This window comes from Xiphias gladius, chromosome 7 (genome assembly GCF_016859285.1).
Source record: "Xiphias gladius isolate SHS-SW01 ecotype Sanya breed wild chromosome 7, ASM1685928v1, whole genome shotgun sequence".
NCBI classification, from domain to species: Eukaryota; Metazoa; Chordata; class Actinopteri; order Istiophoriformes; family Xiphiidae; genus Xiphias; species Xiphias gladius.
This window is the reverse complement of record NC_053406.1, coordinates 27,393,588-27,421,535: the sequence shown is the minus strand read 5'-3', so window position 1 is coordinate 27,421,535 and position 27,948 is coordinate 27,393,588. Positions and strand designations below refer to the sequence as shown.

General features: G+C 47.4%; 1 protein-coding gene across 2 annotated transcripts in view; it reads right to left on the bottom strand.

Moving 5' to 3' along the window:
- LOC120791978 (fibroblast growth factor 12-like) overlaps positions 1–24,902 on the bottom strand; it is a 46,855-nt gene extending 21,953 nt beyond the window's left edge. The window contains exon 1 of one of the 2 annotated variants that reach the window (XM_040130927.1): positions 24,868–24,902. In XM_040130927.1, coding sequence (XP_039986861.1) covers positions 24,868–24,895 — 28 coding nt within the window. In that variant the 5' untranslated portion in view covers positions 24,896–24,902. Of the gene's footprint in view, positions 1–7,444; positions 7,551–24,867 lie in introns of those variants that run through there. The other variant, XM_040130926.1, reaches the window with a different exon arrangement.
- Between the last annotated feature and the right edge of the window lie 3,046 nt (positions 24,903–27,948).

Sequence of the window (27,948 nt, the reverse complement as noted above, 5' to 3'; positions counted from 1 at the left end):
GGCAACTCACTGAAGAATTATTTCTTAATCTAAACACAGGCAGCATCCAACATGTTGAACCAGAGAAAATGACCTGCCACTGATTCCTTCATCAATTCACTCGGCTCAGAAACCCACACACACACACACACGCTGCAGCTAAACCCAAATCGAAGAACAGCACAGGAACAAACGGCAGTGTGGGCGGCTCAGAGGACAGCAGCTGGATGTTCCAACCAAACAAAGACCCTCGCCGCATGTCGACAGCATCACAGGCTGAGGAACGCTCCCCTTTGTTCCACTGTCTATTCTTAAACACATACAGTAAGTCCAGGATACATTTTTTACATCCAACAGTTTCTCCTCCTTTGTGGGGGCCAATTTCTGCCGATGACTCATCTCAGATTAACAAATACGAAAATGATTTTCCCGAATCCTGGATTTGAGGAGACTGAGCCGTTGGCTCCATCACTGAAGCCTTTCTTTTCCGTGTGCCTGCCACGGAGGAGACAGTGTCCTGTAAAGGTTTAGCTCAGCTTAGCACAAAGACTGGAAGCAGGGGCAACCGTTAGCCTTGCTCCTTTAAATGAGGAAAAAATGATACATCTTCCAGAAGCTGCACGATTTGGGAAGATGACACCGCAGACAGGTCACCCTCGTTTCAGGTTCAGCTTAAAGCCACGGGGATGGAACGGACTACTGCTGCGTCTAACGATCATCTCACGACCGATTCATCTGCTGATTATGTTTCTCCACCTTGTGTTTCCATAAAATGTCAGAAAAATAGTTATTACAAGCCCACTGTAACTTCCTAGATCCCAAGGTGACACCTTCATTTATTGCTGATTCACAAATCAATTGATCTATTTTGCATTATGTCGGTGAATATCTTCACATGAAGTACACACGTGTGTTTTCCTCCTCATTCAGTGTCATCTCAGCATCTTCCTCCAGCGTTTCTCCAAACACATCCAGATGTGAACAGGTCTGCGGATCTCAGTCGGTGACAGTGGATCCAGCTGTGTCTGAGGTTTGGCTTCATCATATTATCACCGTTTCCATCAGTGAGATGAATAAAGTTTGAACCAGTGCTGGACCAATCAGCTGCAGCCAGCTTACTAAGGTCAGTGTGTGACAGCAGACTGGAGACAGTCCGCCATCTGCTGGACATCAGGACAACTGCAGCTCACAAACTGATAATAAACCACTGCTGCTACTGCTACTACTACTACTAGTACTACTACTACTACTGCTACTACTACTATTGCTACTACTGCTACTACTACTGCTACTACTACTACTATTGCTACTACTACTACTATTACTACAGCTACTACTACTACTAGTACTACTGCTACTACTACAGCCACTACTACTAATGCTACTGCTACTAATGCTACTGCTACTAATGCTACTGCTACTACAACTACTACTAGAACTAGTACTAGTACTGCTACTGTTACTAAAACTGTTTGATGTGATTTCTGCTTCTTAGTTTGTTGATTTTCGCTCTGACTTTATTCCAGTTGTTTATTCTTGTCGTCTCACTGCAAATCAGTTAATCTGATCACAAGAACACACACATCCAACACATCCACACAGCTAAAGAGCCATGAGTGTGTGTGTGTTTGTGTGTGTGTGTGTGACTTGAATGTTTGATGTTGAATCACTATTTCAGGAGATTCTGCTGCTGCAAAATTCATGATTCTGAAAAACAACAAGCTGCTTCTTAAAAGCTTTAAACCCATCCACACACACACACACACACACACACAAACAGTTACACACACACACACGCACACACACACAAACAGGCACGCACACACACACGCACACGCACACTTATAATACTTACATGAAGGGGAAATGTGAATAGTTCCAGTATTCAACTGTGTTTTTTTTAACCGATATAGTGATGTTTACTGTATTTATGCTGTTTCTTTCCTTTCCAGTTGTTTATTACTTGTCACTGCAGATAAAACATTAAAGCCTCACATACAGAAACTGAATTCATTCATGGGAGGATTATGACACAAAAGGCCCCTGGGCACAGACATGGAAAAGGCCCCCCACCACTCCTTCATAGGAGCAGGACCCCCCAGACTGAAAGAGACAAAAAATAACCACAAACCATGCAGCTGTGTCTCTTTGTGGTCGTTTTGCGTCTCACTCTGGTTGTTTTTAGTCATTTCGTCTCTCTCTGGGATCTTTTGCAGGTGAGGACCAGGGGCCCCCCGACCCCTGGGCCACTAGGCCGGTGCGTGCCAGGCCCGGTCAGTCATCCATCCATTACTGTGTTTACTGTTACCGGATTCCCAGTCAGCGTATGAAGTAATCGCGCTGACCGATAGAGGAGGAGAGTTGCAGAGTGTGGCCAGCAGAGGGAGACAGAGGGATGTGGACAGCTGTATCGTCCCCATTCCCCGGCCCCAGACCGAGGCTGTGGTCTGAATACACACATGTGGAGCTTGTTACATATGAAACACCTGACAGAGGCCACTGGGCCCAAAACATAAATGTTCAATGAATTTCCTAAAGTTTGCGAGGAGCTGATTTTTGCTGGTTTGACTCATCACTCATTCTGTCACACAACTGTCTGAATACAGGTGAGCAAATGTCACTTCTGCTGCACCGTTCACATGTAGTCACTCGATGTCAAGCGCCCTCCACTAAACTCTGGACTGGAGCTCAGCCGCAAACACACGAGGTGCTGAAAGACCTGAAACTCACAGCTGCTCAGACAAAAATACATGATACTGTAAATATAACTGAGACTTATCACTGTCCAAAGGTCACACACACACACACACACACACACAAACACACACACACACACACACACACACACAAACAGTTACACACACACACACGCACACACACACAAACAGGCACGCACACACACACGCACACGCACACACTTATAATACTTACATGAAGGGGAAATGTGAATAGTTCCAGTATTCAACTGTGTTTTTTTTAACCGATATAGTGATGTTTACTGTATTTATGCTGTTTCTTTCCTTTCCAGTTGTTTATTACTTGTCACTGCAGATAAAACATTAAAGCCTCACATACAGAAACTGAATTCATTCATGGGAGGATTATGACACAACAGGCCCCTGGGCACAGACATGGAAAAGGCCCCCCACCACTCCTTCATAGGAGCAGGACCCCCCAGACTGAAAGAGACAAAAAATAACCACAAACCATGCAGCTGTGTCTCTTTGTGGTCGTTTTGCGTCTCACTCTGGTTGTTTTTAGTCATTTCGTCTCTCTCTGGGATCTTTTGCAGGTGAGGACCAGGGGCCCCCCGACCCCTGGGCCACTAGGCCGGTGCGTGCCAGGCCCGGTCAGTCATCCATCCATTACTGTGTTTACTGTTACCGGATTTCCAGTCAGCGTATGAAGTAATCGCGCTGACCGATAGAGGAGGAGAGTTGCCGAGTGTGGCCAGCAGAGGGAGACAGAGGGACGTGGACAGCTGTGTCGTCCCCATTCAGACCGAGGCTGTGGTCTGAATACACACATGTGGAGGCTTGTTACATATGAAACACCTGACAGAGGCCACTGGGCCAAAACATAAATGTTCAGTGAATTTCCTAAAGTTTGCGAGGAGCTGATTTTTGCTGATTTGACTCATCACTCATTCTGTCACACAACTGTCTGAATACAGGTGAGCAAATGTCACTTCTGCTGCACCGTTCACATGTAGTCACTCGATGTCAAACGCCCTCCACTAAACTCTGGACTGGAGCTCAGCCGCAAACACACGAGGTGCTGAAAGACCTGAGGAAACTCACAGCTGCTCAGACAAAAATACATGATACTGTAAATATAACTGAGACATCACTGTCAAGGTCACACACACACACACACACACACACACACACACACACACACACAAACAAGGGGGTGTTGGGGGTAATTTTAGTTGTGCGTTCTGTTTCTGTCACAGGCTACGGAGCTAAAAATGATTCTCTCTGTGTTTTTCTGTGTCGTCGACACCTGACCTCTGACCTCTGACCTTCACACTCTGACCTACATAACCTCCTCAGGTTTCCTTGCTCACAGTTGAGATTTAGATTTTATTTAATTTATTGATGCTGGTTGATTCCAATGGTTTCTAGTGTTTTGTTAACAAGTAGAACCTGCAGCAACAGTCACTAGGACAGGACCTGTCCCAACACAGCGTGTTCAAACCACAAATATACGGTGAACTCTACTATAAAATGAGTTGTGCAGTCTTTTATAAAATGCAGCGTTCGGTTCATCTGGCTAATGAAGTCACAGCCAGTCATGTCCGGTAATCGTCTGCGCAGTGACTCAGCAGGGAGAGTTTTGAGTTTTTAAAACGTTCTGTGGGAGTTTAAAGGACCCGGTTCTTGTGTAAAGTGTGTGTGTGCAGCTTGGGCCGAGAAATCATTTTGTTATAGTTACAAGTTGAGTGTTGTTTCTATTATGTTTTCTTGTCAGTGCCGGAACACAAATGCCAGTAAAAAAATCATTTACCTGGTTTATAATATCCACTGTTGTTGATGCAGCGCGAGCGCTTTCGTCTCTTTCTGTGTTATTTCTATTTTAGAAACGTGTGCGTACAAAGCGTAGGAGCCCGGTGAATTGTGTTTGATTAAAAATAAATCACACTTGTACCGGTGCCCCACAGCGATCGCAATCCGGCCACGCAAACCGGTGGTGATGAGAACGGAGAGAACTGTCAACCCTCTGGAGCTCTGAGCTCTTTAGCCCCTTTTGGCTCCTAGTTTTGGCTCAGTCTCGGTGCTTCCGGCAGCAGCAGCAGGCCAACAATTCTCCAAACTAAATGCCACAAAGTCATTTCCCGTTTCCAAACGACGCATAGCGGCGTTGTCTGATCAGACGTCCTCAGTTACTAACTACTAAAATGATTTATTTCATGTTTTATGTTTTCTGTTTTTATTTTAAATTCAATTAGGTTCCGGTGCAGAAACTACTTGGTTAAGACATGACAAGGACGTTTTGTTTCTCCAGCAACTTTCATAACAACTAAACTCAACGCGCTTTAAATTTAAATCCGTGTGGAAACAGCCACGGACACACACAGACAGTAGCTAATTACCTGAGACAACAGAAAAGAGGCTCCTTAAGTGTCTAAGCGCAGGAGCGGCGAGAATTTCATCGTGGGACATTGTGAGGCGAAAATAAAACTGGTGGCCGTGCACATCTGGAGTCGTTAGAGACGCCTATGAATTTATAGTAAAATAAGATTTTTTTTAAAAATATCCCGTTTCCGGACTTCAGGCCCGGTGAGTGTCTGCAGTACGCTGCTGAGGTGATGAAAGAACAAATCATGCCAAGGTCCCGATCGCGCCGATATGAGTTCAGGTCTGTCCCACAAGACGAGCCCTGCCCGTCCCTCCGTGAGCGGACGTGAGCAAATAAACGCCGCGTCCGTCAGCTTGTCGTGGACAAATAATCAGAGAACGCAGGTAGCGAGGTCGCGTTAAACGACACGAGCCGCTGAGGTTACTGCTCTGGTGCTCGCTTCACCACAGCAGTAATTATAATAAACCGTAGATATTTTCCTCCAAGATCAGTGTTTCCTGTTGTCAGGTGCTGGTGTGAGACACTGGTAGTTTGAACGAAGGACACGAGTATCATCGGTGTCGTTTGTGTGTGTGTGTGTGTGTGTGTGTGTGTGTGTATTAAGAGATATTTGTGAAGTGAGAAGTGGTCGGCTGTGATCTGTTGAAGGTGTGAAACACTGAGACCTGATCAGAGATGTTAACACTGATATTTATAATCTACCAGTTACATCAGAAGAGGCGGAGGACGACGACCGTCGACCACGGGTCTCGTTCTCCAGAACCCCTTCAAAGGCACGCCAGCCCGCGGCCTGGGTCTACCGACGCATCGCGACCTCGTGCTCAACGGGCGGCGGCACCGATCCTCCAGAGCAGCCGTGTAAATTCGCCCCGTCAGTCGAAGTTTAACAGAAGCAGGAAGCACGACCGTCACGCTGTCGGTCGTGAGAAAGAGTTGGACCAGGAGACGGCGAATGCTGGGACCGTATACCATCGTTTACCTACATGTGTCGTCATGTCACTCCTTGCTACTGTGTCTGTTTACCAAGACATAACACACTGTAGCACGTTGTGTGAGTCACAAGACTGTACATTAGTGCACGGTTGGCAACTTTATAAAGCTCTTTACGCCTTAACCTGTCTGTGCAGACCCGACGGTGTCATGTACAAACCGACCTCATCTATCGCTTTAGTCCACTCTATGAACCGGTCTGTAGCTGGTGTCTGCTTCCACATACGGTATATACTCTGTCCACCGTGTATTCATTGCTCCGGCTCAATTTTAGACCGTTCTATGGCCGGAGTGTTAGCCGACCGCCACACAGATGACGTACGACAGTGCCGACTGGACGGAGGGCGCGTCGGCGACCTCCTCACTCTGCACGTGGTTTAAACTGGGGATTAACTATTCGTGCGTATTTGCATGTTCTCGTAAGTTATCTGCACACGGCGCTTTGCGTACTTGAACATGAGATGCTTGAAAGGGAATTTAAAGAAAGGAAAACACAAGAAGAGTAGCAGGTTTGCTAAAACCAGCCTCCAAAGCTCAGATAAAACATCCGGCCCAGGTTTGTCTGTCCGTCTCCATCTATTTAGTTGTCCATCTAAATTTTTTTCATCCTCTCTACATTTGCCCAGAGCACCGCGTACGTGCACGCTGACTCCAACTGGGTCAGATTACTTGAATGCGTCGCCGGTAAATCTGGTTCCGTCAACACCTCGCTTCATTCTTTCTGAGCGCTGAAAACAAAACGCTTGTAGAGGCGTTTAGAGCAACACCGTCGTGATTTCTAGCGAATCCGTGGGAAGCGATTCTAGATTCAAAGCGCCGTCAGAGTAACTCGCTCGGATCTGAACTTACTTTCAATGTACTCGCTCTTGTTCTTTACTGTATTTACCTTCGGTTTTAGTTTGGAGGAAGGATTTTAGCAGCTCGGACGTCTTATTCGTTTTTGCAGCGTTAATTTATTTTATTTCTCGTTAGTTCTTTGCGGATGATGCTTGTAACAGAGGTGCAGTGTGTAGTTTGGGGCTGTGGGAGAGCCGTTATGATAGTGATTGTTTTGTGTCATTTGAAGTTTTGTCTGAGGACCCCTAGAAAACAGAGGAGATGGTGCATCCCAAGGGGTTTATCCTTACAATTTAAGCATGAAATAAAATAAAATACGCAGTCAGACAACAAGACACGCTACCAAGCACACCAGGACATCGTGTACCTGAGCCAACCTGCTGACTTCTTCCTCCCTTCCCACTGGTCATCAAATGAAAATGGTACTTAAAGATGATTAATACTCGAATACACTGATCACAACACACTGCTGCAGGTAGACTTCCATCGGGGGAACAGGAGACGGCTTTGACTAAAGTAAGTAAAGCCCAGCGCTGTGCTCAGGGAGCGGACTCACCCTGCTGGCTGCTCTCCCTGAGAGCGCTGCCCTCCTCCTCGTCTGCCTCCGCTCCTTTACTCTCGCCGGACAGCAGACGTCGAAACAGGCTGCAGTAACGGGTCATGGTGCACAGACACCTGACTCAGCTCCGAGGACGGATTCAGACCAGACCGGAGCTTCAGACCGGAGATCACGAGAGTCGGCAGGCGGTCGGTCGGTCTGCGAGGAGGCTAATCGACGAGTCGGTGGCTTCAGTGAGCGGAGAGTCACCTTTAAACGAACTCAGAGGAGGATCGGAGGAGTCATTACGGTCTCCGGGTTTCTGCCGCACATGCCTCTGACAGCTCACGCCCACGTGACGACACACAGCCCAGCTGTTGTCCCACCAACACTGTGAGCTACGCTCGCGGTGACAGCAGCGTAAACAGCAGCGAGCATGGACAGTGCACGGAGAAGACTCTTGGACTTTTTGGACGATGAGCCTTAATGTCCCTGTCCCCGCAGCGGTCCCGTTTCTCTGACACTAATGAGACCTGAGCTCTTACTCAGCTGCTGATGGTATTAAAATACACCTCTTTCTCTGACATAGTGAGCGTGTCTGTTGTTACAGGAATGTTGTGTGGTAAAATACGATCCTGTCATGACCATGAATCAAGTCACAGACTTTAGCGTGTGCTGTCCTCCTGGCTGGTGCGAGGGGGCGTGCGTCAGGCTCGTGGTGCGTTTGCCTGCTCAGCCTCACTGTTCGCTGGTTTGTTTTGTGGATCCTGTCACCGTATGAAAGCGTGGAAAGACTGGGAGCAGCTGAAGGTGACATTAAAAGGGGACCTACACCCTCAAATTCTGCCCCGTCCCATAAAAAAATGCAACAGCGGAGTGGAGGAGAGCCTTGTGGCTCTGTGCTTTCTGACGTTGGGGATGAGAGGACGACGATAATTATCATATTCGTAGGATAATTCAATAAATAAATGATCAGCGATTCTAACAAGCTCTCAATGTTACGATAGTTTCATTGTTTTTGCCATAGAGAGTGAAACGGTTGAATGGAGAGCTGATGTAGAACCATCCTGATTGTTCATCACACAATAACCATGTTAATAATGAACGATGGCAAACTGACCCCGGATCTGCCATTAATGATTCAATCACATCTCTGCTGACGCCTCTTGGGACGGCCTGTCGCCAGTCACAGCCTCCTCTAAACTCTTCGTCACTGTGTTTCACGAGTTGTGCGTTTGGTTTTATGACCACCTGCGTCAGCGCGGCTGGTACTGTTCTCACCTTGTGAGTCTGTGTGTGTGTGTGTGTGTGTGTCACCATGGCAAAATGTGGACCAGGAGACACCTACTGTATCAGGAACTACCATAGAGGAGGTGTGGAGTAATTTAGCAGGTGTCTGTCTGTGGACAGATGTTGTCACCACCACACATCACAACTGTGCAAGTTACAACAAGGAAACTTTAAAGGTGTTTAGCTGAGATCAAAATGTGGGAAGTGTTCAAAGATGGTGGTGGTCTGACCCATGAGTACTGAGTACTCCTGTAATAATGCAGTAATGACTGAGTACTACTGTAATAATGTAGTAATGACTACTGAGTACTAATGTAATAATGTAGTAATGACTGAGTACTAATGTAATAATGTAGTAATGACTGAGTACTAATGTAATAATGTAGTAATGACTACTGAGTACTTTTGTAATAATGTAGTAATGACTACTGAGTACTACTGTAATAATGTAGTAATGACTACTGAGTAATACTGTAATAATGTAGTAATGACTGAGTACTAATGTAATAATGTAGTAATGACTACTGAGTACTCGTGTAATAATGTAGTAATGACTGAGTACTAATGTAATAATGCAGTAGTGACTGAGTACTCATGTAATAATGTAGCAACGACTACTGAGTACTCTTGTAATAATGTAGTAATGACTGAGTACTAATGTAATAATGTAGTAATGACTACAGAGTACTCTTGTAATAATGTAGTAATAACTGAGTACTAATGTAATAATGCAGTAATGACTGAGTACTCATGTAATAATGCAGTAGTGACTGAGTACTCATTTAATAATGTAGTAACTACTACTGAGTACTTGTTTAATAATGTAGTAATGACTACTGAGTACTCGTGTAATAATGTAGTAATGACTGAGTACTAATGTAATAATGTAGTAATGACTACTGAGTACTCCTGTAATAATGCAGTAACGACTGAGTACTCATTTAATAATGTAGTAACTACTACTGAGTACTTGTTTAATAATGTAGTAATGACTACTGAGTACTCGTGTAATAATGTAATAATGTAGTAATGACTGAGTACTAATGTAATAATGTAGTAATGACTACTGAGTACTAATGTAATAATGCAGTAACGACTGAGTACTAATGTAATAATGTTGTAATGACTACTGAGTACTCATTTAATAATGTAGTAATGACTACAGAGTACTCCTGTAATAATGCAGTAATAATGTAGTACTGACTGAGTACTAATGTAATAATGTAGTAATGACTGAGTACTAATGTAATAATGTAGTAATGACTACTGAGTACTAATGTAATAATGTAGTAATGACTGAGTACTAATGTAATAATGCAGTAATGACTACTGAGTACTCATTTAATAATGTAGTAATGACTACTGAGTACTCTGTAATAATGCAGTAATAATGTAGTAATGACTGAGTACTAATGTAATAATGTAGTAATGACTACTGAGTACTCCTGTAATAATGCAGTAATAATGTAGTAATGACTGAGTACTAATGTAATAATGTAGTAATGACTACTGAGTACTAATGTAATAATGTAGTAATGACTGAGTACTAATGTAATAATGCAGTAATGACTACTGAGTACTCATTTAATAATGTAGTAATGACTACTGAGTACTCCTGTAATAATGCAGTAATAATGTAGTAATGACTGAGTACTAATGTAATAATGTAGTAATGACTACTGAGTACTAATGTAATAATGTAGTAATGACTGAGTACTCCTGTAATAATGCAGTAATAATGTAGTAATGACTGAGTACTAATGTAATAATGTAGTAATGACTGAGTACTAATGTAATAATGCAGTAATGACTGAGTACTAATGTAATAATGTAGTAATGACTACTGAGTACTAATGTAATAATGTAGTAATGACTGAGTACTAATGTAATAATGCAGTAATGACTACTGAGTACTCATTTAATAATGTAGTAATGACTACTGAGTACTCCTGTAATAATGCAGTAATAATGTAGTAATGACTGAGTACTAATGTAATAATGTAGTAATGACTACTGAGTACTAATGTAATAATGTAGTAATGACTGAGTACTAATGTAATAATGCAGTAATGACTGAGTACTAATGTAATAATGTAGTAATGACTACTGAGTACTAATGTAATAATGTAGTAATGACTGAGTACTAATGTAGTAATGCAGTAATGACTACTGAGTACTCATTTAATAATGTAGTAATGACTACTGAGTACTCCTGTAATAATGCAGTAATAATGTAGTACTGACTGAGTACTAATGTAATAATGTAGTAATGACTGAGTACTAATGTAATAATGTAGTAATGACTACTGAGTACTAATGTAATAATGTAGTAATGACTGAGTACTAATGTAATAATGCAGTAATGACTACTGAGTACTCCTGTAATAATGCAGTAATAATGTAGTAATGATTGAGTACTAATGTAATAATGTAGTAATGACTGAGTACTAATGTAATAATGACTACTGAGTACTAATGTAATAATGCAGTAAAGACTACTGAGTACTCGTGTAATAATGTAGTAATGACTGAGTACTACTGTAATAATCCAGTAATGACTACTGACTACTCTTTTAATAATGTAGTAATAATGTAGTAATGACTGAGTACTAATGTAATAATGTAGTAATGACTGAGTACTACTGTAATAATCCAGTAATGACTACTGACTACTCTTTTAATAATGTAGTAATGACTGAGTACTACTGTAATAATGCAGTAATGACTGAGTACCACTGTAATAATGTAATAATAGCTACTGAATACTCATGTAGTAATGTAGTAATAATGTAGTAATGACTGAGTAATAATGTAATAATGTAGCAGAGACTCGTGGGTCTGAACGTCACCATGTTGACGAGTGTTGCGTCTGCTTCCGTGTCCTGTGGCCATAATAAAAGTCGTCTGGTGGTTGGACACACTGCAGTCAACCTGTTGACCTGTCAACCCAGGGATGTAACGTTACTGTGAACCACAGCCCAGACCCTCAAACACACCTCGTTGTACACACAGACACACACACTGCTCAGTGTAGCGTGGACGGAGACGTGGAGCTAACCAGCCACGAGACAACACGGTCTCTCTGTCTCTGCCGTAAAGACTGGGAGGACTGGGAGTCTTTGACAGCCCGGTTTCAGGTCTGGCTTCAGTGTGAATGTGATCCTGCAGTAAGAGGAGAGGGTTATTCTGAGCGTGCAAATAGCAGCGAGCGGAATGTGAACACAACTCTTAATATCAGAGACCAATAAACTGTGACAGACAGAAAACACTCCACACGCCGTAACTTAACTTTACAGTGGGCTGCAGACAGTCTGGTCCTCGGGGCTCGGTCTCCTCCCGCTCTCCGATGAAGCGGCTCATAAACACTACATGCCGACTGCGACGGCATCTGATAACACGCACGGAAGGTTGATGACACCAGCGCTGTCAAAAAGAAGGAAGGATCGCAGAGGAAGTTGGGGATGATGATGAGGTGCTGCTGGGAGCTCGACTCCTGCAGCTTGACTCGTAAGGCGCTTTCCTCGAAGGGAAAAGTCGTGATCACAAAAAAAAAAAAAAGCCGCTGCACCACAGAGAAACGTCCTCAAGACCGGCTCTCTGCTCAAGTTCCCCATCTCAAGAAGTCAGAATTCAGCAAGACTAAAGTCAAGACGCCATAAACTAAAGATGCTCTGAACGGGAGCAGCTAATGGCAGGAAAAGTGATGATGAAGATTTCAAAGATGTAACATCCAGATCAATACCTGAGCAGCAGTAATCGCACTAATGGACATTTTAGCTTCTGTTCATTCAGATGTCTCTCTGCAGTATCTAAGACATTATTTACACTACGTCCTGTTTTATTCTTCTGTGCAATCTTTACTACAGTTGAGATCACTGCATTTATCACATATATTTTACTGTTGTTGATCCTCTGCAGATTGTTTTTCTTCTACGTTCAGATGATTTTTATCCTTCAGCTTCCTCCACATTGTAACAAATACGGAAACATGTGATAAAAACCTAAATAATGTTTCCTCATTCTATAAAAATGGTAAAATGGTCTCATCTGGTTTCTGTTCATTTGTGATGTCTTGTGAGCTCATGTGGGCCGAGCATTTTCCCAGATACGCATGATACATCGCCCTCCTCATCCTCATCCTCAGCCTGACCTTTGTAGGGTCTTATTTTGGGAGAATCGTAGCTGGAAGCTCAGCACTCAGGGGCCCCGCGGCTGGACACGGTGCGTTCGGAGACTGCGAACCGCAGGAGCCGTGTTGTGTTTGTGTTTCGGCTGAAGCCCGACGCTGCCGCTGTGTCACTGCAGAGTCTGTGCTCGGCCTGGCCAGCAGGGGGCAGACGGCGGCAGGAGCCGAGGCGCCAGGGTGCGGCCGAGGGGAAGGACGCGTCACCAAACCGGCCGCTTCACCGGCGAGCGACCCCGACTCCCTCGGACTGAACGATTCACGTTGTTCTAACGGGAGCACGGAGTCAGACGTTTCGTTATCTTTGGAGCGAACACACTCTTCATCGTGAAAGCTAATTTGTGACAGTTGCACCAACGGACTGAGATGATTGTTTTTCATGTTAATTACGTCGGCATGTCTTTAACGATGCCCGTTAACACAGGCCGAAGCAGTTAGCTGAGTGATCGCACGCCGATCGCCTGAAAGCTAATCAGCGCCAAGTGTTGTGACTGACTAGTCATTGAAGTCACCGTTTCAACGAAAATGCCAAACAGGTTCCGGTTCGAGTTTCTCCGCGGTGAGGGTTTCCTGTCTCTGGGTTGGGGACGAGAGAAGACATTTAAAGAGCTCGGCGTGGACACGTTCCACTGTTGTCTGACATCTTATACACGTCGGGGTTCGCCCTGAAAAGTCTTGATGTGGATCCAGCTGTAGACCAGCTGTAGACCAGCTGTAGACCGGCTGTAGACCAGCTGTAGACCGGCTGTAGACCAGCTGTAGACCGGCTGTAGACCAGCTGTAGACCGGCTGTAGACCAGCTGTAGACCAGCTGTAGACCGGCTGTGCTCCTGTAGGTGTGGACCCGTGGATCTATAGAGAATCTGGGCACATGCGTCACATCACCGCCCGACATCAGGAGAACCGGACCGGCCGGGCAGAGTCAGTTAGAAAACCGCCTACGAGCCCACGTCCAGGTTTGGCCCAGGTCACGTTGGCTCAGACGTCGGCCTATGAACAGGAGTATTGATTCTCAGGTGATTGATGATCCATCAGTGCTCAGCAGGTTGAATGTGGTGTATTTTCATTTCATCTGGCTCAAAATGGAAGGTTACGACTGTCGGATTCTTCCGTCGCCTTAACAACGGCCGCAGCGTTTGCACGTTGCCGTAGCAACCTGGACCACAGGGATTTGTTTCCGTGGTTATCTTGATTTTATTTACGTCTGACAAAATTTAAAAAAAAGCTGTATCACGTATTTGCTCCGTGTCCATTTCTACGTTAAAACTTTGATTGAAAATCAAATTTATTCTAATTTGACTTTGAATTAAGATTTTTTTTGGTCAATACTTTGATTTCATATTGATGAAAACATCGAATCTGATTTTGAATATTTTACAGAACATTGTAACAATCTGATAATGTTGTGATAATTATCATGATAACACCCCCCAACACACACACACACACACACTTACAGTCACCACGGTAACTGCTCCATCCTGTGTCACCGCTCTTGACTTTGTTCATGTACGTCTCACTAATGACTCCTCATGTACCTGCTGCACGGGATTTTTTAGGATTACTGCAACCAGTACACAAGCGTGTGTGTGCGTGTGTGTGTGTGTGTGTGCAGTCGGGGAGCGGGTTGTGTTCATCCATGGGGTGGAGAAGCACTGCAGCAGTGTGGGTGGGACAGTGAATTACTCACACCCCGAGCAACAACACAGTGTCTCTGTACATACACTATTCCCCACACACACACACACACACACACACTCAGGAAAAAGATATGAAGCACTGATTTCAATTTGTGCTGCGTTCAATGACAAACACAGAACTCTGGATTTCCAATCGCTGCTGGGAGAGATCAAATCGAACGGGACAGTTTTCTCATAACTACGTCACCGCTCACACACACACACACACACACACACACACACACACACACACAACGGAAAACAAATATCACGGTCACAGGTGGAAATGCACCAGTGGGCAGCAAATCAAATTACCGAAACTGACTTCAAGTAAACAAACTACAAGAACCAGACGGTGGTCTGGATCTCTGCGGACCGTAGCCGTTCCCACCCTCAGATGAACTCAGATTTTCTGTCCGCTCTTCGAATTCCCCGTCCTCTTTCAAACTACACGTCACACACGATGCGACGTCCTGTCACGGCAATGACGTGAACACACACAGATACAAACGCTGGCTCTGCGTAGTTCACGATCCGCAGCGCGTGCCACTTCCTGTATGCCAGTTCTCAAACTTTTTCTGACGTGCCTCGCTTCACAAGCCGAAAAAGTCCCCCCCCCCTCAGCATCAGCCAGCTCTCGTCTGTTTATTCTCACAGTCATTCAACTTAGTGTCACGCCACCATTTTCCCCTCGTCATCCACGCCCCCCCCGCATTGGCTCTGTGCCCCCCCCCAGAGTGAGAACCACACCCGTGCCCTAATAAACCCTGATTTCCCACTGAAAACCGTATCCGACGAACGTTTCTTCCTGTTTGTTAAAAGCTACAGTGTTCAGCTGTTTCAGGAAGTGACTGGGCCTTTTTCCAAAATAAAACTACATGGGAGTGATTTCAAAGATTCACCTCTTCAGCAGGACCCAGTGGGTTTAGCGCCGAGAGAGACGGACTGAGGACGGGGGTCAGAGAGGCGTCGAGAGACGGACTGACGCATTGTTGGTTTGAGTCTTCGTGTTCATCTGCCGCAGCCACAAAGCCGCATAACATTAGACTGTTCGTCAACCCAGATCCACAGCAGGGAGCCAGTGTGTGTGTGTGGAAGAATTTTGCTTTGTGAGGACATTTTGTCCGGTGCTCAGACCTTCAAAGGGCTTTTTGAGGGTTAAGACCTGGTTTTAGGGTTCAGATTAGAATCAGGTTCAGGCTAGGGTTAGGGTGAGGGGGCTGGGGACTGCATTAGTCCTCACAGCTAATGTAAGATATGTGTGTGTGTGTGTGTGTGTGTGTGTGTGTGTGTGTGTGTGTGTGTGTGTGTGTGTGTGTGTGCGCGCTGCGGAGACCATTTGCAGCAGAGCCTCATAAATAACTGAAAGGTCTGCTGACTCTCTCTCTACATGACGGTACACTTTAAGTTAATGCTCACTCGCTCCCCTCCCCTCTCTCTCTCTCTAACACACACACTCATTCACTGTCTCTCGCCCCTTCACTCTGTCTCCATGGCGATGGACCACACCACGTTTTCATTGACCTCGGCGTCCGTCCAACGCGAATTCAGACGACATCATCATCCATCACTGCAGCCGTTAGCCACATGCTAACACTTTGGCATGGATTGCGTGGAGTGGTATCAGGCTCCGTGCTGATGCTGTAGCAAACCGACACACGCGAGGTTCAACGGCGGCACAAAGCGAAGCTTCCGACCGAGCATAAAGCCGAATCTGCGCCTCTCTAAAACCGTTCTACCAAAAACTAGTCGCGGTGCTGAACAATATTTAGCGTGACTGCGATTTAAATGCTGATCGTCTTCCTAAAATTAAACCCGGGCCTGCGTTTGTGACCGGCTTCGTTTCAAACCGAGCATCAGATGTAGTCGAGCGTTTTTCTTGTTTTTATACGAACACGTTCAGTTGACGAAGGTTCAAACCCGACGTCACCCAGAGAAGAGCTGTCATGATATTATAAGATAATAATATCATACACACTGTATCATACACTCGTCCACCGCAGCACCAAGTGCTTCAGATTAAACTAATTGCACAAGAAAACAGATTCTGAGCATGAAGATGCTAAATACTAAGAACACGCAAAGGCTGCACACTAACTAAACTCACAACGCTTCATAGCGCTCAGAGGGCAGCGGCGTCGGCCAGGCGACCGCGTCCGACCGCGTCGGCAAGGCGACAGATCGATCAGAAAACCGCCCCCGCTCCTTTAAATGGACGTGTGCGTGATGTAATGTGTCATCGGCCGCTTGCTGAGGTCCTTTTCCGAACAGAAGGGGAAAAAAATTACAATAAAGTTCCTATTAAATTAAGTTCTGACGCCATCAGCTTCCATTAAATACTGTATGAAAGGTGAGGAGAGCTGAGAGCTGCTGGGAATGATGGAGACGGAGAGAGCGAAACCAGTAGAGAGAACAAAAGGCCATAAAACAGGGAGGGGCACACACACACACACACACACAGCAGCCTGTTTGTGCTGAGCTCAGCATCTCCTGCTGTTTATGTCCCACAAAGGAGGAGGAGGGGTGTGTGTGTGACATGAGGCCTTAAACCAGTCGTCATTTATGAACACACACACACACACACACACACACACGGCATGGCTGATCACCACGGCTTCACAGAGTCAGAAACCCTGAATCCTGGTGGAAACATCTGTGTTGTAAAAGGTTGAGCACGAGTCCCATACAGCTGTGGACCACCACCGGCAGACGACCAGACCGGAGCTCGGACTCTCCCTCCGGGCTGCTACATCATCCCTCATCCGGGGCCAAGCCCAGCCGCGCCCCGCACGGTGCGGCCGCCAGAACCCCACCAGATCAAGGCGGCCGCAGACTGCCAGTCCTCGAGGCACGATGGGAAACGCCTGGCTCTGCCCTGACCTAAGAGCTGATCGGTTCACATGTCGAATCAACGTAGCGCTTCAGAGAAACTTCTCGTTTCCGTTTCACTGAAGAGACCCCGATTTTATGAGTTTATTCTGTTCGCAGACGGTTCGCTACGTTCCTCCTCCGTTTCTACGGATTAGCTTGGTTTAGCGACTGATCAGTGGCGGCAGCTGATCAAACCGACAGTGAGTTTTAGGAGCGTTCTCAGCCGGACCACGAGGCAGACCACTGCAGACACTCTGCTGAGCTCGTAGGTCATCACAGCTCAAAGACTGAATCCCTTCCCACGCTACGTTAGGAAGGAATCACTTCACAGCTTCTATGGACCAGAGGGAGGATTTAGACACCAGGAACTCTGTACATGGGCACACGGGCATATGAGCATTACGACAAAGTTGAAAAGGGTGAACTCGTCCTTTAATATACTGTATGTGCTTCTAATAACCACATCTAAGAGTTCACTGTTCGAATGTTGTAGTGTTGTTAAGTGATTTCTGTGGATTTACGTTGATACCTGGATCAAATCCAGAATCAGTCAGTCACACACACACACACACAGTCAGACAGTGTTTGGGTGTTTCTCTACTTATAAGTAGAAACACAAACAAAGATCGACAAGAAATACACACCTTCCCTGGAATGCTGTGTGTGCGTGTGTGTGTGTGTGTGTGTGTGTGTGTGTGTGTGTGTGTGTGTGTGTGTGTGTGTGTTATCCGTTCAGTCTCTCAGGTTACTGTGTTCTGGTCAGCGGGTCACTACAGTCCTGAATCGTGTGGATCTGATCCCAGAATCAATACAACACACTGATCTGTCTGCTGTAAACAAACAGCACTGAAATTGAAGCTGACTTCATCTTCAGACACACACACACACACACACACACACACACACACACACTACTCTACCCTGTGGTTACGTTAGGTCAATCACAGACCAGCTGATCCATCAGACAGACTAAATCCAGAGTCCTCCATCAGGCTGTAGGTCAGATGATTGACAGCTTGGTCCTCCACTCACACATCAGCTGAGGGAACGAATCCTGCACCTGACGGGATGAACACCACGCTCACCCGGCTGCTGGTTTTTAAAAATAGAAAACAGAATCACATTTTTCCCAAACAAAATCAGCTGAGTCAATCTGGACAGAAAAGAAGAGTTTAAGAAAGTAAAGCTTTGAGTCCGAAGCTCGGACGATGGGGAACCACGTGGAGAACGTGATGGAACCTGACGTTTCTGTTGGTTCCGTGTGTTGATGTGAGGAAGGTTCCAGCCTCCTGGCGGCTCCTCACAGACCCGACGGTTTCCCGTCTTCACGCTTCACGTACGTCGGCGTTTGGTCGCTCAGTCTGCTTCCCTTTGGGTTTTATGATTTAGACTTTCTCTGAGCAAACAGAAGAAGTTGGTAAAAAGAGGTGGCGGGAAAGGCATTCGTTGATGTTCAGTTCTGTGTCTTCTCTACGGGACGTTCGTGTACAGTCATACTTTCTGACCTGCACATGGACGTCTGTGCAGACTCTGGAACGTGGGAAGCGGAGCCTGAGCGATGCAGGGTTTCTGAGGCCGATACTGACGTTTCTATTCGAGAGCTTCAGAAACCTGAAGATAAATCCACTGATTTGACTTTTCTTTACCCAACCGGTCTGATAAAGTTAACAACTGCGACAAAGAACCGCAGTCCCCTCCTGCGCCCTTGTGTGACCCTGAGTGTTAGTGTTTGTTGTTGTGTGATCAATCACTGTGATCGGTCATCAATAATCTGGTCAGACTGTGGACACTGTCCCCAGCATTTCTCTTTGGATCCTCGAATCTTCCAGCAGAGGATTTCGGTTTGGATGCACAGAACTACCCGTCTGTCTGCCAGCCTGCATTTCGATTTCCTAGACCACCGCTCATCCGATCGACTTCAAACTTGCCGGGTGTGTTGCCGAGGCCCCGGGGAAGTTCAGTGTCGACTCTGAGCGTGGGGCGGCGCAGCACCCGGACAATTTACAGCGCGCGCATGCCAGGGTTTTACGAAAGGCGGAACTCGACTGCGACGACTTTCTACGCCGCCGCCCGCACACACTATTGCAGCAGAGCGGAGCAGCCGACTCCACAAATGACGCGTTGACTCTGGCACTGCACCAAGCCCGGAAACCTCACCGTGACAACAGGACTTCAGGAGGTTACTGCTCCCTGCCAAGAAATAGTCTGGCCCATAACCTCACGAAAAACCACAATGCGTCGGTTTTACGCTTTGGCTTTTTGTAGAGATCAAACAGACGAGATACAACGTGTTGATCGGAGAGTCTAGAGGTGCTGGTAGGTGGATTCTGTTCCCTTTGGACGGAGCCAGACTGAAGAAACCAAACATTCACAGGGTTGGTGGTGCATAAACGCTCCACAACAAAAAGAGGAAGAGAAGAAAAATCAGACTATTGCAATACTTCCTGTTATAACACAAAATATTTCCTCTTAGGAAAGATGAAACCATTTTTACTCCCATAAAAAACCAAGAGAGCTGCAACGATCAGTCTTTTTTTTTTTAAATGATAATGCTTTGCTTTTCTTTGTCACATGACATTAAACTGACCCTCCGTGGGTTTGGGGCTGTCGATCAGACAAAACAAGACATTTCTAGACGTCCCCTTGAGCTGCAGGAAGTCACAACAGGTATTTTCCCCCTTTTTCCTGACATTTTATGGGCAAGTCGATTAACAGGGAAGATCACCGGCCAGCAGCTGACCAGCTTCTTTAACCACACAGACATTCGATTCAATGCACTTCAACTGTGTGTGTATATATATATATATATCTCTATATATATATATCTCTTTATATAGATATATATATAGAGATATATATATCTATATATATATAGATATATATAGATATATGTATAGCACCAAATCATAACGGAGGTTATCTCAGGACACTTTTCATGCAGAGCAGGTCTAGACCAGGACTCTTTATGGTTATTATTTAAGGAGACCCGACGTTGCCCCATGAGCAAGCACTTGGTGACAGCGGCGAGGAAAAACTCCCTTCAGCAGGTAGAAACCTGGAACAGAACCCGGCTCGTGGTGGGGGGGCGGCCGTCTGCCTCGACCAGACGGATGCAATAAAGGCCTCCCGGATGTAAAGCATATAGAGCTGATGTTTCAATGCTTTATGTCGTGCCTGTTTTGTGTTGGTGAAACCGATGGAGAGAACCACACGGTTTTCACAGACGTGAGATCGATATCCATCTGAAAGTCCCGCTCTCAGAGACAAAGAGAATAAGTGTATTTATAAACAAGCTGAACTCTTCCTCAAATGATATCCCAGTTCAGGTGGGTTGGAAACTGCACTGGGCCGCAGTTTCGGCGGTATTACACAGCGTTTATGTTGCGAGCTGTCTCGTGAAGAGCAGAGAGCTGACTCACTCTGGCTTCTAACGCTCATCTCACAGACCTTTCCCTGACATCAGCAGAGTTTTCGCTCGGCTTCCTCTCGCAGCCGAGAGGCGCTGCAGACAGGACGGGCTCCAGAAACGTCAGGACTAAAGCCAATTACCGCAAACTGCCTGCTTATCGACCGCGCCCCGTTTACACCGAGTCACCCGTCACGTGTCCTGTGTGGGTCAGATACCTGCCTCGGCTCCGAAAGGTTCGGTGTGAATGCATCAAAGGCCGGTTGCTGTCCGACCCTTCAAGTCGCCTCCGAAAACGGACCCGTGTCACTCACCCCGTGACTTTCTTCGTACGTCCGAGGTCTGTCTCCACCACTGAGCCCGGTCTAGATCCACATGTGGCCAGTGAAACTGATAGTGATGAGATTTGTGACAGAGATACAGATGTGTGACTGGGTGTAAATGAAAGTGTCTTAGATCTCGTCTGGATGTTACGGGATGGTAAAAGGTAAATGACTGCACTTATACAGTGCTTTACTCTGGACCACCCGAAGCGCTTTACGCTACTGCTGCATTCACCCATTCACACACACACACACACTCACTGATACAGCACTTTTCTCTGCATACAGCGCATTCTCTAATACACACACACACACACGCTCACACACCGATGATACATCGGGGGCAATCTGGGGTTCAGCATCTTGCCCAAGGGCACTTTGACACGTGGACTAGAGGCGCCGGGGATCGAACCACCGACCCTTGCGGTTAGTGGACGACCCGCTCCGCTCTACCTCCCGAGCCACAGCCGCCATTATCTGGATACGGAAACGCCTGGATGACCGGTGGAAATGAGGCTTAACACCGATTACATGTTTCTGATTAAAGCAGTTCAGTCTTTTCCCTGAACAGGTGAAAATATGTTTGGTGGTTTGCTAAGTTCAGGTCTCAGATCTGTTTAAGTGAAATGCATGAAGCTCCTCTCGGAATTTATCCCGGGAACTCCGGTTTCTTCTACGCTCACCAAGTGAGCAACACTGTCGCGTCCCTGAATGTCAGACTGTGTGAAGTCACATTATCGGCTAAATTGTAAACACGTTTGTGGGTTATGAAACCGTGGAGCAAAGATTTATTTTCCTTGGCAAAGGCAAAACTGAAACATGACACATCTGTTTTAGGTCGCCGCGTGCAGGAACAATAAAGACCGGCAGCACTTTCGAGGACGTCGTCTTTATGCATATTTTAAATGGACGCCGTCACACGCCGCAAGGCGTGGGCCGTGAGCACGGGCGGGACAGAAGCCGAAAGTCTGCTCCCTGATTCCTCTGCACTGTTTGTGGTGACAGGACGTCGGCCTGACATCTGCAGACATCTGTTAGCTGGTTGGCTTTTTTTTATACAAATGACAAAAACAGAGGGAGGGGCAGAAAACGAGCCGTCCACCGCCCCTGGTTAGACGTGTACACGGTCTGTACGCCGTCCTTCAGAGGGGTCAGAGGTCAGATTGAGTCAAAGCTAGATTCACTAAAACAACAGCTGTGGAATCTCACATAGATGGTACTTTGAGTTACTGCCGTTTTCTTTCTGTTGCTGGTCGTTTTGTTTGCGTTTTCTAAGGCCGCCGCCCCACCGTCGAACGGTCGCCGCACGTTTAAGATGTTACTTTAATTACTTAATATATATATATTTCTGGAGAGCATCAGAAAATGGTTTGCGTTCCAGGGCCGAGAGACAATGTTGTAAGTAAAACGAACACTGTGCTACCTTAAGGAGAAATAAGGAACCGTAATAATGAGCCTCGCCCAAAGCGAGCGAGAAGCGGCACCCGTTGACGTCGGAAGCGCCGATGACTCCGAATGTGTCGGAACAAACCGGCAACGAGACTGAACCTTTGGTTGATGTTCTTAAAAACAACACACCCCTCGTCAACGTGTGACACCAACACAGTGGCGCCTATTTATCTAGGCTATCTAACCGTGCTAACGGGCTAAGTTAGCAGGGTGAGGTCGACGAATGACAGGAGAGCGTTTGAGAATGTGGTCGGGCGAGAGCGAACGGACCATCCGATCGACCGGGACACTACAGCGCTAGTTTTGACTCTTCTTGCTTTATTTGTGTCCTCATGCGGGACGGCGAACGTTAATCCCCAGCAACGACGTTAGCCGCGTGCCGCGGTTAGCGCGACAGCTAATTTGCACCCACGGTGTCGTCACAGTTAAACGTGACAAAGTGATGAAAAGCATTTCCTACAGGATAAAGATCCGGTGAGAGGAGGAGAGATAAGAACCCGGAGGAAACGTGACGACGGCTCGTTCTGAGCGTCTTCAACTGACAAGTACAAAACACCACGGACACGTTCGGGTCCCACAACACGTCAGTGAGAACGTACGCGCTGGTTTCAACCACGTTCAGAAATATTCTGCCTTTGTGCAGGTCCGGGTTCAAACTGTGGGACCTGGAATGTTTGCGTTGACTGTTGTTGTTTGGGGGACCAGGGACCAACCGGATCCAGATGAAATTAAACAGGTCTGAAACCCGGGCAGGTTGACGTGGGTCGACGCTTTGCTCGCGGACACAAGTCTGCACCAGGAATCGAACCAGCAGCCTCTCTCACCTCTAACATCAGCTCCAACATCTGGACTGAGACCCCAGACTGTGTGAGTGCAGGATGTGACGCGGGCCCAGAGACCGCATGTGTGTCAGCCTGACACCTCTGGTCCAGGTACAGATGGTGATTAACAGACCCAGAGTCTCTGTGGGGAAGAACTTCACTTCCCAGAATGCATCACTTGTATGGACTTCTCTTCAGGACGCACCTGAACACACACACTTTGATCACTTTGTCTGTCTTTCTGCTGTCCCGTCTGTCTCAGGCCTCTTGTCTGTCTCGCTGCTGCCTTCCTGTCCATCTTTCAAGTGTCCTCCTCCTGTCTGTCTCTCTCTCACCTGTCTGGCAGCTCTACTGTCTTTCCGTCTGCCCTCCCGTCTGTCTTTTGACTGTCCTGTCCGTCTCTTAGCACTTTTAAGATCACTCGAACCTGTCTGTTTGCCCTCGTGTGTCCTATCAGCCACCCCGTCTGTCTCTCTACTTGTCTGTCTCAGGTGTCTTCTCTGTCTCCCTCTGTTATCTGTCCCTAACCCTCGCTGTCTTACCCCCTTGCTGTCTGTCTCTCTGCCCCTTCGGTCTCCCAGCCTTCCACCTGTCTCTCTAATGTTTACTGTTTCTCGGCGGTCTCTCAGCCCTCTTGTCCGTCTTCCGACTGTCCTGTCCTGTCTCTTTGACCTTAGACCATCTGTAAACCTTCTGCCCTGTCTTTCTCCCCTCTTACCTGTCTGCCTGCAGCCCCGTCTCTCCGGCCCCTCTGTCTCCGAGCCTCCCACCTGTCCCGCCGCTGCCCTCCTGCCGTCCGTCTCTCTACTCTGCTCCTCTCACATCTTACTCCTCATACCTGTCTCTCTGCACCTCCAGCCGTCTCTCTCTCTCAGCTCTCCTGCCTGTCTCGCTGTCCCGTTATCTGTCCCCGCCTGCCCCCCACGTCCAAGTCTTTTGTCGGTCTCTCCGCCTTGTTTTGTGTATTTACGCTCTTACCTGTCTGCCGCAACACCCCGTCTCTCCGTCGGGCCTGTTATCTGTCTCACTAACCTCCTGTCTGTCTCCCTTTCTGTGTTTTGCTGCATCAGGCTGCTCAGTGTTTCAGCCGTACGGTTAAAAACAAACACACAGCAGAGCCACACACACACACACACACACACACTGCACCCCATCCCATAATAACCACACCTAAAAGCTCCAGTGCAGCTGCATTCAGGATGTGAGCGGCAGCGGCAGGCAGGATACCGCAGTACACTTCTACCCAACATGCATCACTCCCTCCCTCCATCCATCCATCATCCCTCCATCCCGTCAGCGTCTCCACCCCTCCATCCACCCCCCGCAGGAGAAAAGCAGCAACTTCCTCCCGTACATCCCTCCATGTCAGGAAACTTCCCTCCCTCCCTCCATCCATCCATCCATCCCCCCGTCCCCTACCTGCCGGCGCCTTCTCTTTGCCCTCCATCTCCCGGTGCGGTGAGGTGGTCTTCCTGCCCCCGTAAGAAATCCACTTGCCTGCTTTCCTTCCTTCCTTTCCTCCCTTTCTTCCCTCCTTCCTTCCTGTATCAGCTGTAGTCAACAAGCGTCGAGCCGGAGGAAATCTGATCGCTGATCAGCCGCCGATGGATCGATACCGGCGGGAGAGAGAAGGAAGCGGAGGATGCGGGAGGAAGGAGGGAGGCACCGGGAGGAACCGACCCGCGCGGATAAGAACAGAAACAAACCGCGGTGTTTTCTCTGAAATCCTCCTCGCGGCAGCGGTTCTCCTCCTCCTCTTCTTCTTCTTCTTCCTCTTCTTCTTCTTCTTCTTCGCCGTTTTCTCCTCCTGCGGACGTTGAGGCTCGTGCGTTCACCTGTGCCGTGTCCGCGCGCTGCTGCTGCTGTTCTCTCTCTCTCTCTCTGCTCGCGCCGTGTTGCTGCAGCTCGAGCCAGGACAGCACAGTGACGTCACCACCGGAGGAGTTTTTAAGGTGACATGATGATGATGGTGGTGAACCTTTTCTGCCCGGGGGGGGCACACACCCCTGCAAGGCATCACCGGGGCGGGAATTTCACCCCCAACCTCGGTCGGACAGTTTTCAGAGGTGGACTCCGGGGTGCCCCCCCCCATGGTGTGCCCCCCCCCCCCCCCCGTTCAGTCAGAGGATAAATCCTCTGACTAAATTTTCCCATTCAACCGTTAAAAGACATTTTCTAGGCTGTAAACGTTTCAGTTTCAGGCTCTTGAAGCAAAGTCAGGATGTTTTCAGAATAAAGTCAGAGTAGTTTTTATTTCCCAGTGAACTTCATCCAAAGTGCTGAATCAGATCCGTATTTGCTCTGACCCCCCTTTGGCCTGTAAGTCAGCACCAGTTCTCCCTGGTGCACCTGCTAGCAGGTTTCAGGTTCTGGGCAGGTAGGTCGCCCCAGCGTCTTGGAGAACCTGCCACGGTTCCTCTGTGGATTCAGTCTGTCTCAGTGTCTCCTGTCCCTTCATGTGGCCCCAGACTGACTCCGTGATGCTCAGATCAGGGCTCTGCGAGGTCCAGACCCTCTGCTGCAGGACTCCTTGTTCTCCTGGTCTCTGAACGCAGTCCTCTATGTCTCTGGCTGTGTGTTTGGACTCGCTGTCCTGCTGCAGGACGAATCTGGGACGATCGGGCGTCTCCTGGTGGGACTGATGATGGAGAAGAACCTGAGGCGTCTAAGCTTTCACACGGTGCCGTGTGCGAATGCATATCTGCAGATTCTCCTTCTAAAGCCGAACCTCGAGTTTAAATGGTCTAAAAGGTCCAAAGGTCATAATTCTGACGTAAAAACCAGGTGAAATCACTTTAAAGTAGTTGTTGAGAGAGAACTCACAAACTCCAAACCCACAGGATCCTACATTTCCCATAACGCACCTGGAGAGCCTCCCCGCCTGGTTCACAGCCACATCTTCCAAACTCCTCACGTCCAGTGTGTAGGACGGACTGGACGTTTGACATCCCGACTCTTCGAATGAAGAATCGTCCACAGTTTGAAAACGCCCCGTCTTTTACAGCCGGACATCCACATTTCTCTCAGCAAACCATTTAGTCCACAATGAGCCGAGGCAACAAAAGACCTGATCCACATCTCAGGATCGAGTCTGGGACCAGAACGCTGACATTTGTCTCCCAACAAGAAAACGCAGTGACAGGCAGCATCACGGTACGTTTTTTATCTGGCAGAAACGGAGATTCCTCTACAACGAACCCTCATGAATCAGAGATGCTGCAGCCTGATTTGATTTTCGTATTTATTTATCTAATTATCTGTAATCCCAAGTCCACAAAATAAAACTGAGGTCATTCCAGAAGCGCTAAAAGAAACCATACGTCCTTGTTTGGGACAGCGCAGGTCAACTCACGTCAGACCCTCTGTCCTCTCTTCAGTCCACCTGGGACCGAGTCTTTCCGCAGCCTGATCCTTCCCGACGGTCTTCCGCAGTCACGTCCACACATCCGGCATTCGCTGTGTCCCAGAGGGACGTCTGATCATAAACTGTCCACCTCTATGAGGAGGACAGTTCCTCTGTGGGGCTGAGGGGACGGAGAGCGAGGTGGGAGGAGAAGTGGCTCCACCCTGGGACGGGCTGTAAACCGGCCTGTAACGGCGAAACACCACATGGTCCCAGACAGGTTCAAACGGTTCCGGATTCAGCCTCACCTGCCCCCTTTCCTCACCTGGGACAGGTCTTCCATGGACGTCATCTCAGTGTCTCATATAGGACTTGGTGCACGTTTTGTGTTTTCTTATTTCTCTTTAGATGTAAATGTAGCACAATGTCAATCTAATCTACAGTCACTTTGCTTTATGTTTCAGGTCTTGGACATGGACGGTAGAGTTTTTAGGACAGTGTGTGAACATGTGTGAAATGGAGCGTAAAAACACGGAGGCGTGTGAGGTGAAGTGATTTGTTGAGTCCCCCAACAAAGCCATGAGGAGCGCGTTCAACAACACGACAAAATCCCTGCGGGGGAAACTGTTACTGGAGCCGCGTCGTCTCCCAAGCTGACCGGACGGGGACACGGTTGCCGCCTTTTAAAGACCGTCTCACTGTTAGTGATCGTTACTGCGTTTATACGCTCAGGTGTCAGTTTATTAGGAACCCCAAGCTAAAACTAATCCAGTCTGATCCACCGGTCCCGCGGTAAATCCTCCTTCCGGAAGGAGTGGAACTGTGTTAGAGAGGAGCTGATCCACCGGTCTGATCCTTCTGGAGGCTGCAGTCTATTATTTTGTCCTCCCCATTCAAATCAGCCGGGGTGGGCTGGACAACAGACTTTTTTTTAACTTCCGCTTTCTAAACCTCTAACTTACCTTATTTACTTCTACTCCATGTCCTCAGCTCGTCGCCGTCGTCGCTCACGTGTTGATCGACGGTTGATGCGTCCAGAAGCGGAAGAATCACCATTAACCATCGTTACTCTCACAGGTCACGTGTTGTGGGTGGAGCATCCTTCACCGACGAGTCTGTGATCCCAGCAGGTAAACACACACACACACAGCCTGAGC